At 40.1% G+C, this 13190-nt stretch overlaps 1 protein-coding gene across 5 annotated transcripts in view; it reads right to left on the reverse strand.

Moving 5' to 3' along the window:
* Positions 1 to 13190, reverse strand: part of RICTOR (RPTOR independent companion of MTOR complex 2) — a 183309-nt gene that overhangs the window by 77947 nt on the left and 92172 nt on the right. For all 5 annotated transcript variants that reach the window (XM_043547431.1, XM_037902702.2, XM_037902705.2 and 2 more), the window contains 3 exons: positions 6510 to 6636; positions 4699 to 4868; positions 3730 to 3797 (listed from right to left, as the gene is read on the reverse strand). In XM_043547431.1, coding sequence (XP_043403366.1) covers positions 3730 to 3797; positions 4699 to 4868; positions 6510 to 6636 — 365 coding nt within the window. The remainder of the gene's footprint in view (positions 1 to 3729; positions 3798 to 4698; positions 4869 to 6509; positions 6637 to 13190) is intronic.

The following is a 13190-nucleotide window of genomic DNA, read 5'->3' on the forward strand; positions in this document are numbered from 1 at the left end:
TCACAGAATGGGATTCTCCCCCATAGACCAACCCCTGAACACAGCTGTAGCAGCATAAAGTGATCATGAAGTCATTTCACTGGCTGGGACAGAATTCTCCGAACACAAAGACTACGTAATGTTGCCATAGCAGCCTTAGACACAATCTCTTGGGAGGCCCAACATAGAGGGTGCAGGGTAGGGCCAGAACACATTACTGTGAATATTTTGGGCAGCACTGCCAAAAATTATGCTACGGCCACTCCAACCTCCAGAACAGCCCAGAAGCAGGAAGGCAAAAAAGTCATCATAAAGCCACTAAGATCCCATCTACCATGGACTGTACCCCCTCTAATTTTCTGGTAGTATAACACACAAACCATACCCATGGATTTTTAAGGCCAAAAGGGGTCTATAGTCTGACCTCCATAATGCATATCACAATTTTATACAGTAATTCCTGCATCAAGCCTACAATTTCTGATTGAGCTAGAGGATCTATTAGAAAGCCATCCACTTTTGATTTAAAAAAATTAAGCAATGGAGACTCTATGACAACCCTGGTAAGATGATACAATGAGTAATTATTAAAATCACTGGTAAAAATTTGCACTTTTTTTCTAATTTGAATGTGTCCAGCTTCAACTTAAAGCCACTGGCTCTTGATTTGCCTATATTATATTAAAGACCCCTTTACTCTCAGTAATACTCCGCCCATAAAAGTATCTCTAGACCATGATGAAGTTGTCCCTAACTTCTCTGATAAGCTCAATCTATTTAGCTTGTCTTTTACTGTAAGGTAGGTTTTCCATATTTCAAATGATTTGTAGCTCTTTTTAAACCCTTTCCAATTTTTTCAACATCTTAAGTATGGACACCAGAACTGCACTTAGGATTCCAACAGCCGCCTCACATAGGTGGTATACAAAGTGATGCCAGTTCCATACTGCTATGTGATATTTCTGTGTTTGTAAAGCCAAGGATTTCATTAGTCTTCTTAGCCACATCATTGTACTGACAACATATATTCAGTTACTTATCATGATATCGATGTCCTTTTCAGAGTCGCTGCTTTCTAGGATGCAATTCACAATCCTTTACATAAACATGACCACTATATTTTGTTCCTAGATGTAGGTCTCTGCATTAGAGATTAAAAGGCATGTTGTTTTAATGAGCCCATTTTACCAAGCAATCCGGATCATTCAGTATAAATTACCTGTTCTCCTTACTTACCCAGTCTGGGTCATATGCACATTTTACCAACAATTTTACATTTTCTTCCAGCTCACTGATAGAGGCACAGAATAGGAATGAGCCAAGAACACAGCCTTTATGGGACCACACCAGAAACACCCACATTTGATTATGATTCCCCATTAATAATTACTTTGAGATCTGCAAATTAGCCAGTTTTTATTTTCTTTAATACGTGTTATATTGATTTTATATAGCACTAATTTTGTAATCAGAATATTGTTCAGTACTGGTTCAAATGTTATAAATAAACAGCATATTGTCCATCAACCAAACCTGTAATATGACCACAAAATAATAAGATGTATTTCCAAAAAAACATGTTGACTGTCATTAGTCATTAGTTATGCTTCAAATCTCTTAATTCTTTACTGATTGCATCCCATATCAGTCATTCCATTATTCTGCTCTGAATTAATGTCACGCTAACAGGCCAATAGTTGCCCAGGTTAACCAATTTACATTTTGAAATATGAGCACGATACTAGGTTTTTTTCCTCAGTCCTGCTGTACTTCCTCAGTTTTCCAATAATTATTTAAAAAAACAAAACCAACGTCAGTGGTTCAGAGAACTCCTTGAACAATTTTTTTTTAAAAAAGAACTCTAGGGTGCAAGTTAAATGGTCTTGCAGACTTAACGATATTTTACTTTAATTGGTGCTATGTAACAACTTACTGCTCAATACAAACTATTCCTTTACTAATAATATATGAATTCATCATCCAACTTCTTTCCAAATACAGTCAGAAATATTTATTGAATCTTTTGCTTTTCAGTATCATAATTTACAATTCTACCTTCTCCATCTAGAAATGAACCTATGTCATTGCTAGAATTTATTCTTTTCCTGAATTTAATAAAATTTTAAAATTCTCATTCTCTTTAGCTTCCTTTTTCAGATGTCTGTACTTCATAATTTATAGTCCTTGCTGTCAACTTTTTTCCATGTTTATATACTGTATTTTGTCACTATTTTCACTTCGCTTATTAGGCAGGATGTTTTGAGGTTTTTTTTTTTAAACCTTAAATAGCCTTCTTAACTGATTACAGACTTGTACCGGTTTAATTATCTAGCAAATATTATTAAACAATTCCCAATTAAATTTTTTCCTTCAAATCAATTTTGCTGTAATTTTTCAGCTTTGGGAAATTGGCATTGTAAAGTGCCAAATACGTTACATTTTGGGATTATATTCTGTTTGAACCTAACGAATGTACTCAGATTGTGATTACTGGCACATAGGCAACCACTAATTTTTAGTTGAGCCTCAACTGTTTTATGTCAAAAAAAGATATGTAATACTAAATTACCCAAAGTTGAGTATAATACTCAGTTACAAAATTATCTATAATTTAGAAGGGAAAATTAGATCTTACCTATAAGGTTCTTATTACACTCCTGGTCCAACATTGCTCTCTGCCCAGGAATGGAGGCAGAAAACTCTGGAGAACTTTAGTATGCTATGGGCCTAGCCTCTGTATGCAGACAAATCTACTGTTTTGTCTCCCTGCTTCAGGGACATGGAAACACCCCATAGTTCAGAGTGCTGTGCACAGAGATGCCATAAACTCCAAAGATGGTTTACTACTGGCAGAATGACACCTTGAGCATATGTCCTCCAGGCTGAAAACCTACAAGGTAATGAAGTTTTCCCTCTATCTATATATTATAGAGAGAAGCTTATGGAACGGTTTCTCCTGTTTTCTAGTCTGATATGATGGTCTACACTAGGCCTCTACTAATCCCCCTCTCTTTGCTTTATTGGTCAGAAAATTATCTAAAACATTCTAGGTCCTGTGCTGCTGAGCTGTCAATTAATTTACATCAAAGATACCATTACCTGGTTTAGAAGAGCATTTCTGCAAACTCCATCCTTCCTAAACTGAGTGTATGCAGAAATTTTAACATTCTACTCATGTGATTTCTACCAGATTTCAGTAATACCAGTTTCTTCTGATGAATGAGCACTTAACTTTTGTTGATTTCTCAGGCTTCTAGCATTGATATACAGGCAATTTTTTTCTCTTTTTATCCCTTCATTAAGGGTTATATGCTTGAGCATTAGCACTATGTTTAGCCTCTTCCTTTTTGTTGTTAGGTTAGTCCAGGAGGGTATTATACTAACTAGACTGTCACCCTGAAGGCTGGTTTGCCTACTACTGAAATGACACAAAAGGGGTCCAATGTTCCTTAACACCAAAACTCTCTACTTCACACAACAAGGTTTATAACTCCATTTCTAATTCATGCCTTTGATAATTTAAAGAGAACTACATTTATAACCCATTTAATTTTTAGTGTTTAAGTTATAAGTAACTCAACAAGCTACACAGTTTACACTTTTAATTCTACCTAGGCTACCATAAATCTTTATTCTTTTATTTTTGTGAACTATAGTATATTTAAATCTCTTAGAATGGAAAAAAATGTTCAGTTATAATACTGCAACTTTACCACAACCTGTGACACAAGAAATAGTACTAGTACTTACTTTAGCTGTCCTTCTGCTGTGTCCGGATTGTGCCTGTAGTGAAAGTCTGTGTATGGAGCTAAAATTCGCTAAGCAGATAGAAACACACACATAAGTGTATCCTCTTGACAAATTAAAGATCTTTGTTCCTTCCCCACCCCCACCTCTCAAGTCTTCAATTTATGCTTTTATTTATCCATTTAAAGATTTTAAAATAACGTGTTTCACTTAAAAATGGACACTTTTATAGTAGAGTACAGAATAAAATTTGAAGTGAACAGTAAATTATTATGGTTTAATTATTCATGTCACTAATTAGTAGCAAAATAACCAAAACAAACTTTTACCCCTCCCCACCTTCAGGAAGAAAGAAATTATTAGCCTAAATGGCACTGTATCCCCACTTGTCAGAGACAGCTTTCAATTACTAGTGAGAGTTGCATTAAATTCTACACTGTGTTCACAAAAAGGACACATTAGTCAAGACAGAATAAACAGCTTTATATCCATGAGCACGAAGTATCTGCCTAATTATCATTTCAAAACTCAACGATGCTCAATTCTATTAACATTCATGATACAAATCAGCATCTGATTTATCAATTTATTCTTGTACAGCTAGATATATTCCTCTCCTTGTCCAGAGAAGCAAACCAGAAGGCTCATGTAGTAATGTGCACTAGCACATATTTTGAAGTGGTAAAGTAAATCCAAAAACTTATTAATTTCTCTCATATACAGAGCAAACAGCTCTTTCCCTAGAAGCTGGAACAACTGATTACAGGTTTGAGTCAAGCTTATTCTCAAAGTGAAGCCCTCAGTTACTATACAATAAGTTATACCAGCAACTGTGGTCCACTTCCATTTTTTTCCTATTTTGAAATGGTACTGCATCTTGCATGTGACAAGTCACCCACGCTTCAGGATTTCAAAATAAATAATATAATTTAACAACATATTTAAGACTGGAAAAGAAAATGAAATTACTACCTCTAATTCAACATCTGCTCGCACATATTGTCGAGTCTTTGGATGATTAAGGAGGTGCAAAACTGTAGTTATGAGAGCCTCATTTATTCGGCTTAATTGACAATCAATCACATTTTTCAAGATGGTACTTAGTCCACCCCGAAGAGCTACCACCTCTGGATTCTGAAGTGCTAAAACAGGAGAAAAACGTCAATTTAACAACTCAAACGAAAGTAAAAATTTTAAGTGCCTCCAATATAGTAACTGCCATACTGGATCAGAACCTTGATCCATCTAGTTCAGTACCTTGTCCCAAACAGTGACCACCCCAAAGATGTTTCAGAGGAAAGTGCAAGAAACCCTACAGTAGGCAGATGTGGGGTAACCGGTTGCCCATGAAGGTTTCATCCTAATCCCTTATAGTTAGAGATTGGATTAAATCCTGAAGCAAAAAGTTTTAGCTCCCTTCCAATACTCTTTGTTAGAATTCACTTATTTAAACCCTGGATATTCTTATCCACATAAACCTCTGAAGCCTCTTTGAATCTTGCTAACTATGGCTAATACTGGAATATGTAGTGGCATTATCTATAAACCTGCAGCAAGAAATCAGGAGTACAATCCATTATATTTGAGATTAATATAGCAAAGATTTGTTTATAAACTTTTTTTCCTGTGAATGCTATCAGGTGGTGGTGGTCATAAAAAGCTTTTAATGAAGTCAAGTTATGTTGTTGATACCCCCATCAGCTGCTGACATATTGCAATAATATTTCATCAATATAAATACTGGCAAGAGTCAGTCACTACACAGTGCTTCTTGACAAAGACGAATATGCTTGCTTCTGAGCACACGCACAAGAGTACATGGACATTTCATTATAGGTATATTGTTTTCGGAATAGAATGAATTTGCACTGCGGTATAAATGTTGTATATGTGTAAAAGATAGTTCAGTTTCTACTTTTTTAAATCTAAAATTTAAATCTTGAAAACAGCAGTTACACTTATTTCCCATCAGTTGATACTAGCATGAAATTATCTCAATGAAACTGTTCTACACTAATTCTACAAAGCATGGTGGATGCAATCAAGGTCACATTGTCTAAATGATCTCTGTGAAAACAGACTTATTTTTTGTTGTCAGTGGATATTACCAATTTTAAAACTTTTCATGCAAATTAAATGTTACAGTTTAATATCTGATTGGAATGCATATTAACATGAGTAATAAATGTGGGGATTAACATATTAAAAAGATATGGCCAACTTGAATACTTGCACTTTTCTCCGAAATTACTGCCACCTATTATTACATGTAATGGTCACTGAAAAGTACTTGAGGAAAACATTTTGCAGCTTCATTTGCACATTTGACAGTGCCTAGTAATTTTCAGTTTCCCCTTCCCACAAAGACAATTATTGCCAGTTTGTGTGCGTCTTTTACACAACAGCTGACACGGGGGGGTGGGGGGGGTACTTATTTTTTTTTATAGCAAACGTTAATTGTAAAAACCATAAAAAATGGCAAAGAGCTCAGGGCAAGGATAAAACTGTCAATTTCTTTGTTTTTTGGGTGTGGTTTGTTTTTTTTAAACTGACAATTTCAAATTGACTGACTTTTTTGACAACTAAAAAAATTCACTAGATTTGTGGCATTTTCACAAAAAAAACCCCCATGATTATCTGCTTTACAAACTACCTACTATAATATATTCGATTACTTGGGGGGGAAAAGCACTTTAGTAAAAACCTACAAAAGAAAGGATCCTTTAAAGATTTGATGAGTTGATGCTTTGTATTGAATTTGATAATTGTTTCAACATTCTCACCTAGTTCACAGATAATAGCAATACAAGCTCGAACCATTCTGTCTCTCTCCTGAAGGCCATCATTTCCAACTGCTATCAAGGAATTAGTAATAGAGCTAGGGAACAAGGAAGCATTCACAGTGATCATCTGCCAAAAGAACAAAAACCAAAAAAGGATGAGCAATTTCTAGGTTGCCACATGCACACCCACATCCAGAATCATGTGTATAATATGATGTAGCCAAACATATAGCCCCTTATATTACTTGCTTATATCACAAATCCTCTAAACCACTGCCTTCTGCTCTTTAGCTTCTTGGCTGACCCTTTTGGTTTTCTCTCTTATTCCTCCGTTTGTATTTTAATTTCTGCACATGGGCATTAAGAAAATGGAAGGGGAGATTGTTCCAGAGGGTAAAGCAGCAATGACAAAAGTGATTACTAGCCTACTCAGAACTTCTGCAGGAGCCTCTGTTAAATTTTACTGACAGAGAGAGAGAGAGAGAGATGGACTGCAGTATCTTAGGCCTTGTCTACACTAGACAGTTTTGTCGACAAAAGTCGGGTTTCATCGACAAAACAGTGGAGGTGTACAAACTGCAGTGCTCCTTCTACCGACAAAATGCTCCTGCTTTGCCAACAAAATAAAATCACCTCGACGAGAGGCGTAGAGATTTTTGTGGCAAAGTTATATTGACAAAGTGTCAGTGTAGACACAATGCTTGATTATATCGCTCTAAATAGCCTCCAGGAGGTATCTCACAATGCCCATCCTAACCGCTTTGGGCAGTGGTTCAAACTCCGCTGTCCTGCACCATGTACACAGGCATCCACCCCTCCCCCTTTAAAGGCATGGAAATTACTGAAATTCCACTTTCTGTTAGCTGGGTGTGGACAGCTCACATCGCATCTTCTCAGCTGACCATGGTGGCTCCATGCAGCAAACGCTCTCCTGCTTCGAGCACACTTGAGTTGCTGGATCTGCTGGTACTGTGGGGAGAACAGGCTGCTCAGTCCCAGCTCCGCTCAAGCCATAGGAACGTCGATACTGATTGTCAGATTTCTCATGGCTTGTTAGATACAGACTATGTATGGGACATGCATTAGTGCCATGTGAAGACAAAGGAGCTGAGGCAGGCATACAAGGGAAGCAAACCGTCGCTCTGGTGCTGAATACCTGATGCTTCTATAAGGAGCTGGACGCCATCTTTGGTGGCGACCCCACCTCCACTGCCAAAAGCCCTGGGGATACTTCAAATGGGGCTGGAAGCAGCAGACAGTGGACTGACCCTGAGGACGAAGTCGTGGATAAGGAGGTTGAGTTGGAGGACGATGTGGCGCACACGTCAGGGTTGTCCAGTGGCGCAGCAAGTCAGGACCTCTTTTCCACACCAGAGGGGTCTACCCAGTCGCAGCAGTCTGTCTCTGGTGCGCATGATGCAGGAGGGGAGAGCCCTGGTAAGTGAACTTTTTGAGTTGATGCTCCTCGGTTATATGAGATAGAGCTGTCCTTTGCTCTGTATATTCAAGAAGTGGGTGAAGGGACAGAAACGTACAAGACTAGCGGTGTTTGAGCGTGCTCTACATTTCCTTCTGCAGCTAAGCAGTACAGCAGAACAGTGTGTTAAGGCACACCAAGATTTCATGGGAATCCTAGAGAGATTTCAGGGAAACTTTCCTAGAGGTACTCACCAATCCTCTGCAAAGGTTCTTTCCTCCACTTTCTCCGCACCAATTGGCAATCACTTGTGCAGGGATCAAAGTGGCACAAAGGTGAGCAGCGTAGGGATTGGGTCTGAAGCAGCACGCATGCAGAAGATGCACCCTTGCATCCTTGTTTACCCTCAGAAGTGAGAGATTGGCTTCAATGACCCCTGATGTGTAAAATGGTGACAGAATTTACAATATTGGCCCTAATCCAAGCTGACTGTTACTTATTACCTTATTATCTTCTAGATGTTTGCAAATTGATTGCTTAATTATTTGCTCCGTTATTTTTCTGGGTACAGAAGTTAAGCTGAGTGGTCTGTAATTCCCTGGGTTGTCATTATTTCCCTTTTTATAGATGGACACTATCTTTGTTCTTTTCTAGTCTTCTGGAATCTCTCCCATCTTCCATGACTTCTCAAAGATAATCGCTAATGGCTAAGATATCTCCTCAGTCAGCTCGTGTATTCTAGGATGCATTTCATCAGGCCCTGGTGACTTGAAGACATCTAATTTGTCCAAATAATTTTTAACTTGTTCTTTCCCTATTTTGCAATGGACTACATTAATAGAAAGGGGTACTTCTGAATGGTATTGCAGGTGCTTGTGGATCACTGTGAGTGTTTCACTGACATTAACGCGGGGTGGTCCAGGAAGGCACATGACGTATGCATCTTCAGTAACACTGGCCTGTACAGAAAGCTCCAAGTAGGAACTTCGTTTCCAGATCAGAAGTTTCAGTCGGGGAATGTTGAAATGCCTATAGTGATCCTGGGAGACCCAGCATATCCCTTACTCCTATGGCTCTTGAAGCCTTACATCGGAAACCTGGACAGCAGGAAGGAGTGCTTCAACAACAGGTTGAGCAGGTGCACTATGACCATAGAATGTGCCTGTGGCAGATTAAAAGTACGCTGATGCTGCCTTTATGGCAGGTTAGACATAAATGACCAAAATATTCCTGTGGTCATAGCAGCCTGCTGTGCACTCCATAATATTTCCAAGGCTAAGGGTAAAAAGTTCCCCCCAGGTGGGGCGTGAGGGTGGATCACCTGGCAGCTGAATTTGCGCAGCCAGATACCAGGGCTATTGGAGGTGCACAGCTGGGGGGCTATTCAAATCAGGGAGGTTTTGAGGCAACATTTTGACAATGAGCATGAATAATGTGTTCTTCTATACTGCATTCTGCCATGCTTTGTTAACTTGCCACCTTGCATAAAAATTGTGATGATTCCTGACTGGGATTTGTAGTCAGCAAATGATTAGACTGCCACTATATTTTACTACCAGCAGCAACCACCATCTGTAGGAGACAAAGATTGGTTATCTTTCAGAGAGTTTGTTTTTATTAAATACCAGTTAACACCACCCACAAGACTTGGTGGGAAGGGAGATAAGAGTGCAGGGCAGTGAAGGCGTTAATAGCGGTGTGTAAGTCCAGCTATCATTTCAAAAGCTGTATGAAAGGGTGGAGTGAATAGGGTACCAAGACGTTCCAGGATAGTGCAAAGAATGTGTGGGAGGAGTTTGGAGAAGGCATGGAAAGCAGTTCTGTATCAGCCGCAGGGAGGAGCAAGCATGCACGTGTTCTGCCAGGAGAATGATGCGATCCCACCACTCTGTGCTCATTTCCTGAGCCCAAAAGTGACGGTACCCTGTGTGCAGTTGCTCCATGAATGCCAAAAGTTATCTGGTATTGTTTCTTTCCATGACACAGAGCAGGTCAGGCAACTCTGATTCCTGTTCAGATTGGAAGCTCATGATATACTGCATGATCATCCGCGATGTATTCATAACAGTGACCACAACAGTAGAGAGCAGTGCAGGATCCATCCTTTCACACAGAGATGGCATGCACATAGTAAACAGGAGCCATTGAAAAATGTCACAAAACGCAGTCGGAAGCCCATGGAATGCTGGGACGGAAAGAACTGCATCATGAGACATTGAGCCCCCACCCATGCTGCACTGCGATTCACTCTGCCTTGCCACCACTCCTAGCTGCAGAAGGTGGCAAGTAGCAGAGTGGAATAGCTACCCACAGTGCACTGCTCTCACTGTTGATGCTAGAGCACCGACTGTAAATGCACTCAGCCAACAGAAGGAGCGTTGTATTAACACGCACAAGCGATATAATTACACCAATTTTAAACTGTCGGCTTAACTTGCGTTGACAAAACTCTGTAGTATAGACAAGGCCTTTCAAGCTACTTCCTTCCTTCAGGGCTTAAGAGCTCTGCATGGCAGCCACTTGACAGCTACTCAGCTGCTGAACTGCAGAAATGCGCCTCCCATCTTGCGGAGCTACTAAGGCCCATAGGAAGAGAAACTGTGTTGCAGACTGGAGTAGAAAGAGCAGCCAGCAGCAGAAGGGACTACAGTACTCCTGGGGTTAGACGGAGGTGGCTGCCATGTGAAGCTCATAAATCCTGCTTTAATGAAGCTGTTCTCCCAAACATTACAACACAGTTCAACTCTGCTATATAATCTGTGGGGCTGTGTCACAAATTTTAGGTCTAATACATGACATAAGTACACAGGGCCTTTTAAATACATATATAGCACTACATGGCAAGTAGGGATAGTTAATTAAAGTTAGGCAAACTTAAGCTAAGAAAATATCCGCTTTATGGTTTGTGGCAAGTACAGAAAAGGCCCCAATCAGCAAGTAAAAGGTCAAGAGAATAATAAGCAATATTGCTTACAGTGTGGGAAAGATGTACGGTTCAAAAGTAACTGACAACATGAAAAGCTGCAGAAACAAGACAGAGGAAAACTGTCTTAAAAGAAACAAGCATAAACCCCCCCACTGTTCTACTGGTAAGCAAAAGGGCTGGGGAGAAAAGAAGGACTTGGAAGAAGGAAAGTAGCAAGATGAACTGCTTCAAACTGAGTTTTTGCAAAAGCTAGCTGAGGTGCATAAAGAGAGCTATGAATTTGAAGTTTCTTTGTCAGACTCTAGCTGATCATGCTAGGGCATGTCTGAATGAGATGATCATCCCTCGGTGTGGCCAGTTTGTAAGTGTACTGTAATTTATGGTTCAATTAGTGTTGTGGTAATACCTTTCATAAATAATAATTCTAACATTCTGGCAACCATGAAGGGACTTCCACCAACATTAATTTCAGTTGCTCTAAAACCCCAGGGTAAAGTGTAGTGACTTATCCTCTGGAGCCATTATAATTTCTCTCCTAAAGTAAAAATCACTAGCAAAAGAGAAATGGAAAGTACCTTGGATACCTATGCAGAAAGCTTCTTGGCAAAGCATGGCAGAGGTCCATTGAATACCACTGAAATTTTAAAGAATAAGACCAGAGGAGACCAATATTAATACTGCCTTCTTAAACAATCCCAAGGTTAAGAAAGCACAGACAAAGGCAGCTGTGTTACAGGGATTGTACTTGGGGGCTAAGGGCGGGTGTCTACACTACAAAATTAGGTCGACTTAATTTAGGTCAACCTACAGCCATCACAGTCATTCAATCAGCTGTTGGTGTCCACACTACCCTCCTTCTGCTGATGATGGAGTTTATCCTCACCAGAGGTGCTTGCAGTGACTAAAGTGGGGCATTGTGGAAAAATGACAGCCATGCAGGGCTCACAGCTGGAGCCCCTCCATTCACTCGAGGGTGACAGCCCCAGCTGTGAGCCCCAGCCAGGCTCAATTTCATGCTGCTATTGTCTCCTCTCAGAGCAGCTGCACTGTGGGGAGCTGGGAGGCCTGGCCCTCAGCACCTAGCAGCTGTGTTCAGAGCAGGGAGCCCAGGCAGCAGCCTGGCTGGGAGCGGGCAAACCGGGGGGAAGCAGGGCTCCCTGCTGGGAGTGGGGAGCCTGGGCAGCAGCCCATTAGGAACAGGTAGCTGGGAGCCCAGGGGGCAGCTGGGCTCTAGTTGGGGCCCCCCATCCACCCAAGTGTGACAGCCCGAGCTGTGAGCCAGGGATGGAGCCATGAAAATAAAAAGAAAATTTAGTCAACAACCCATGTTAAGTAAGCGTCTACATGGACACTGCGCTGCCCTAACTACACCGACGTACACCCTAAACCTTTTGTGGAGCAAGACTGTAGTGTAGACAGACACACTTAGGGCAACATAAGCTGCCTTACACTGACCTAACTCTATAGTGCAGATCAAGTCTTTGCAGGCAAAGTGCACCGCCTTGAAGAATGAGTGCAAAAAGCACAGAAATAAGCTCAGAGCTGCTGAGAGAAATCAGCTGATGAATGTGTCATTTTGGGAGATAAACAAGTGATTTTTAAGGAGAGAGACTGAGGAGTTAAAAAAGTAGCTTTTGCACAAATTAATGCTGCAAATTTTGGAGGGAACTGAACAGTCGAAGTTTGCAGAAGTGTTAACAATAGAAACAGAACTGTTAATGAGGATGTTAAAGTGTTAAAAGGTTGGTTTAATAATGAAACTAACTTATGGCAATGCAATACAATTCTAGTAGTCACACCCAGTGGAAACCAGGTAGTGAAATCACGCAAAGGGCTGGTCAGGTGGTGAGACTACCCCCACTACACTTTTGCCCCAGTAGCCTTTACAGATCCTCTGAAGAAAAATGGGCTCTTTTCCCAAAGAAATGGTCTGTAAATAATCAATTGTAAATGACTGCTGCATGCAGAGACACATCATAATTTGACTATGGATGATTTAGTCAAAAATCACTGAAAAGGAAATAGGGATTTCTATATGGCTTGAGTACTTCCAAATGTACAAATGGGGACATAACCTATGTACAGTTGTGCAGAAAGATTATTAAGAGCAACACAAGGGGTGCTGATCAGCTAAAACAACAGACTGTAAGAAAAAAGAGGGACAACACATTGTAAATTAGAACAGAAATACTGCTTGTTAGAAAAAGAAAAATGTAAGTGTAAATGAGCTTACTAAAGTCGCAGATAGCTGAGACACTAAGGAAAATAAGGGAGTGAAAATAGCAGTTAAAAAAAAAAACATTGCTAGGATTCAGCAATTAGCAGAGCCAAGGCCCAA

This window comes from Chelonia mydas, chromosome 5 (assembly GCF_015237465.2).
Source record: "Chelonia mydas isolate rCheMyd1 chromosome 5, rCheMyd1.pri.v2, whole genome shotgun sequence".
Lineage (NCBI taxonomy): Eukaryota > Metazoa > Chordata > Testudines > Cheloniidae > Chelonia > Chelonia mydas.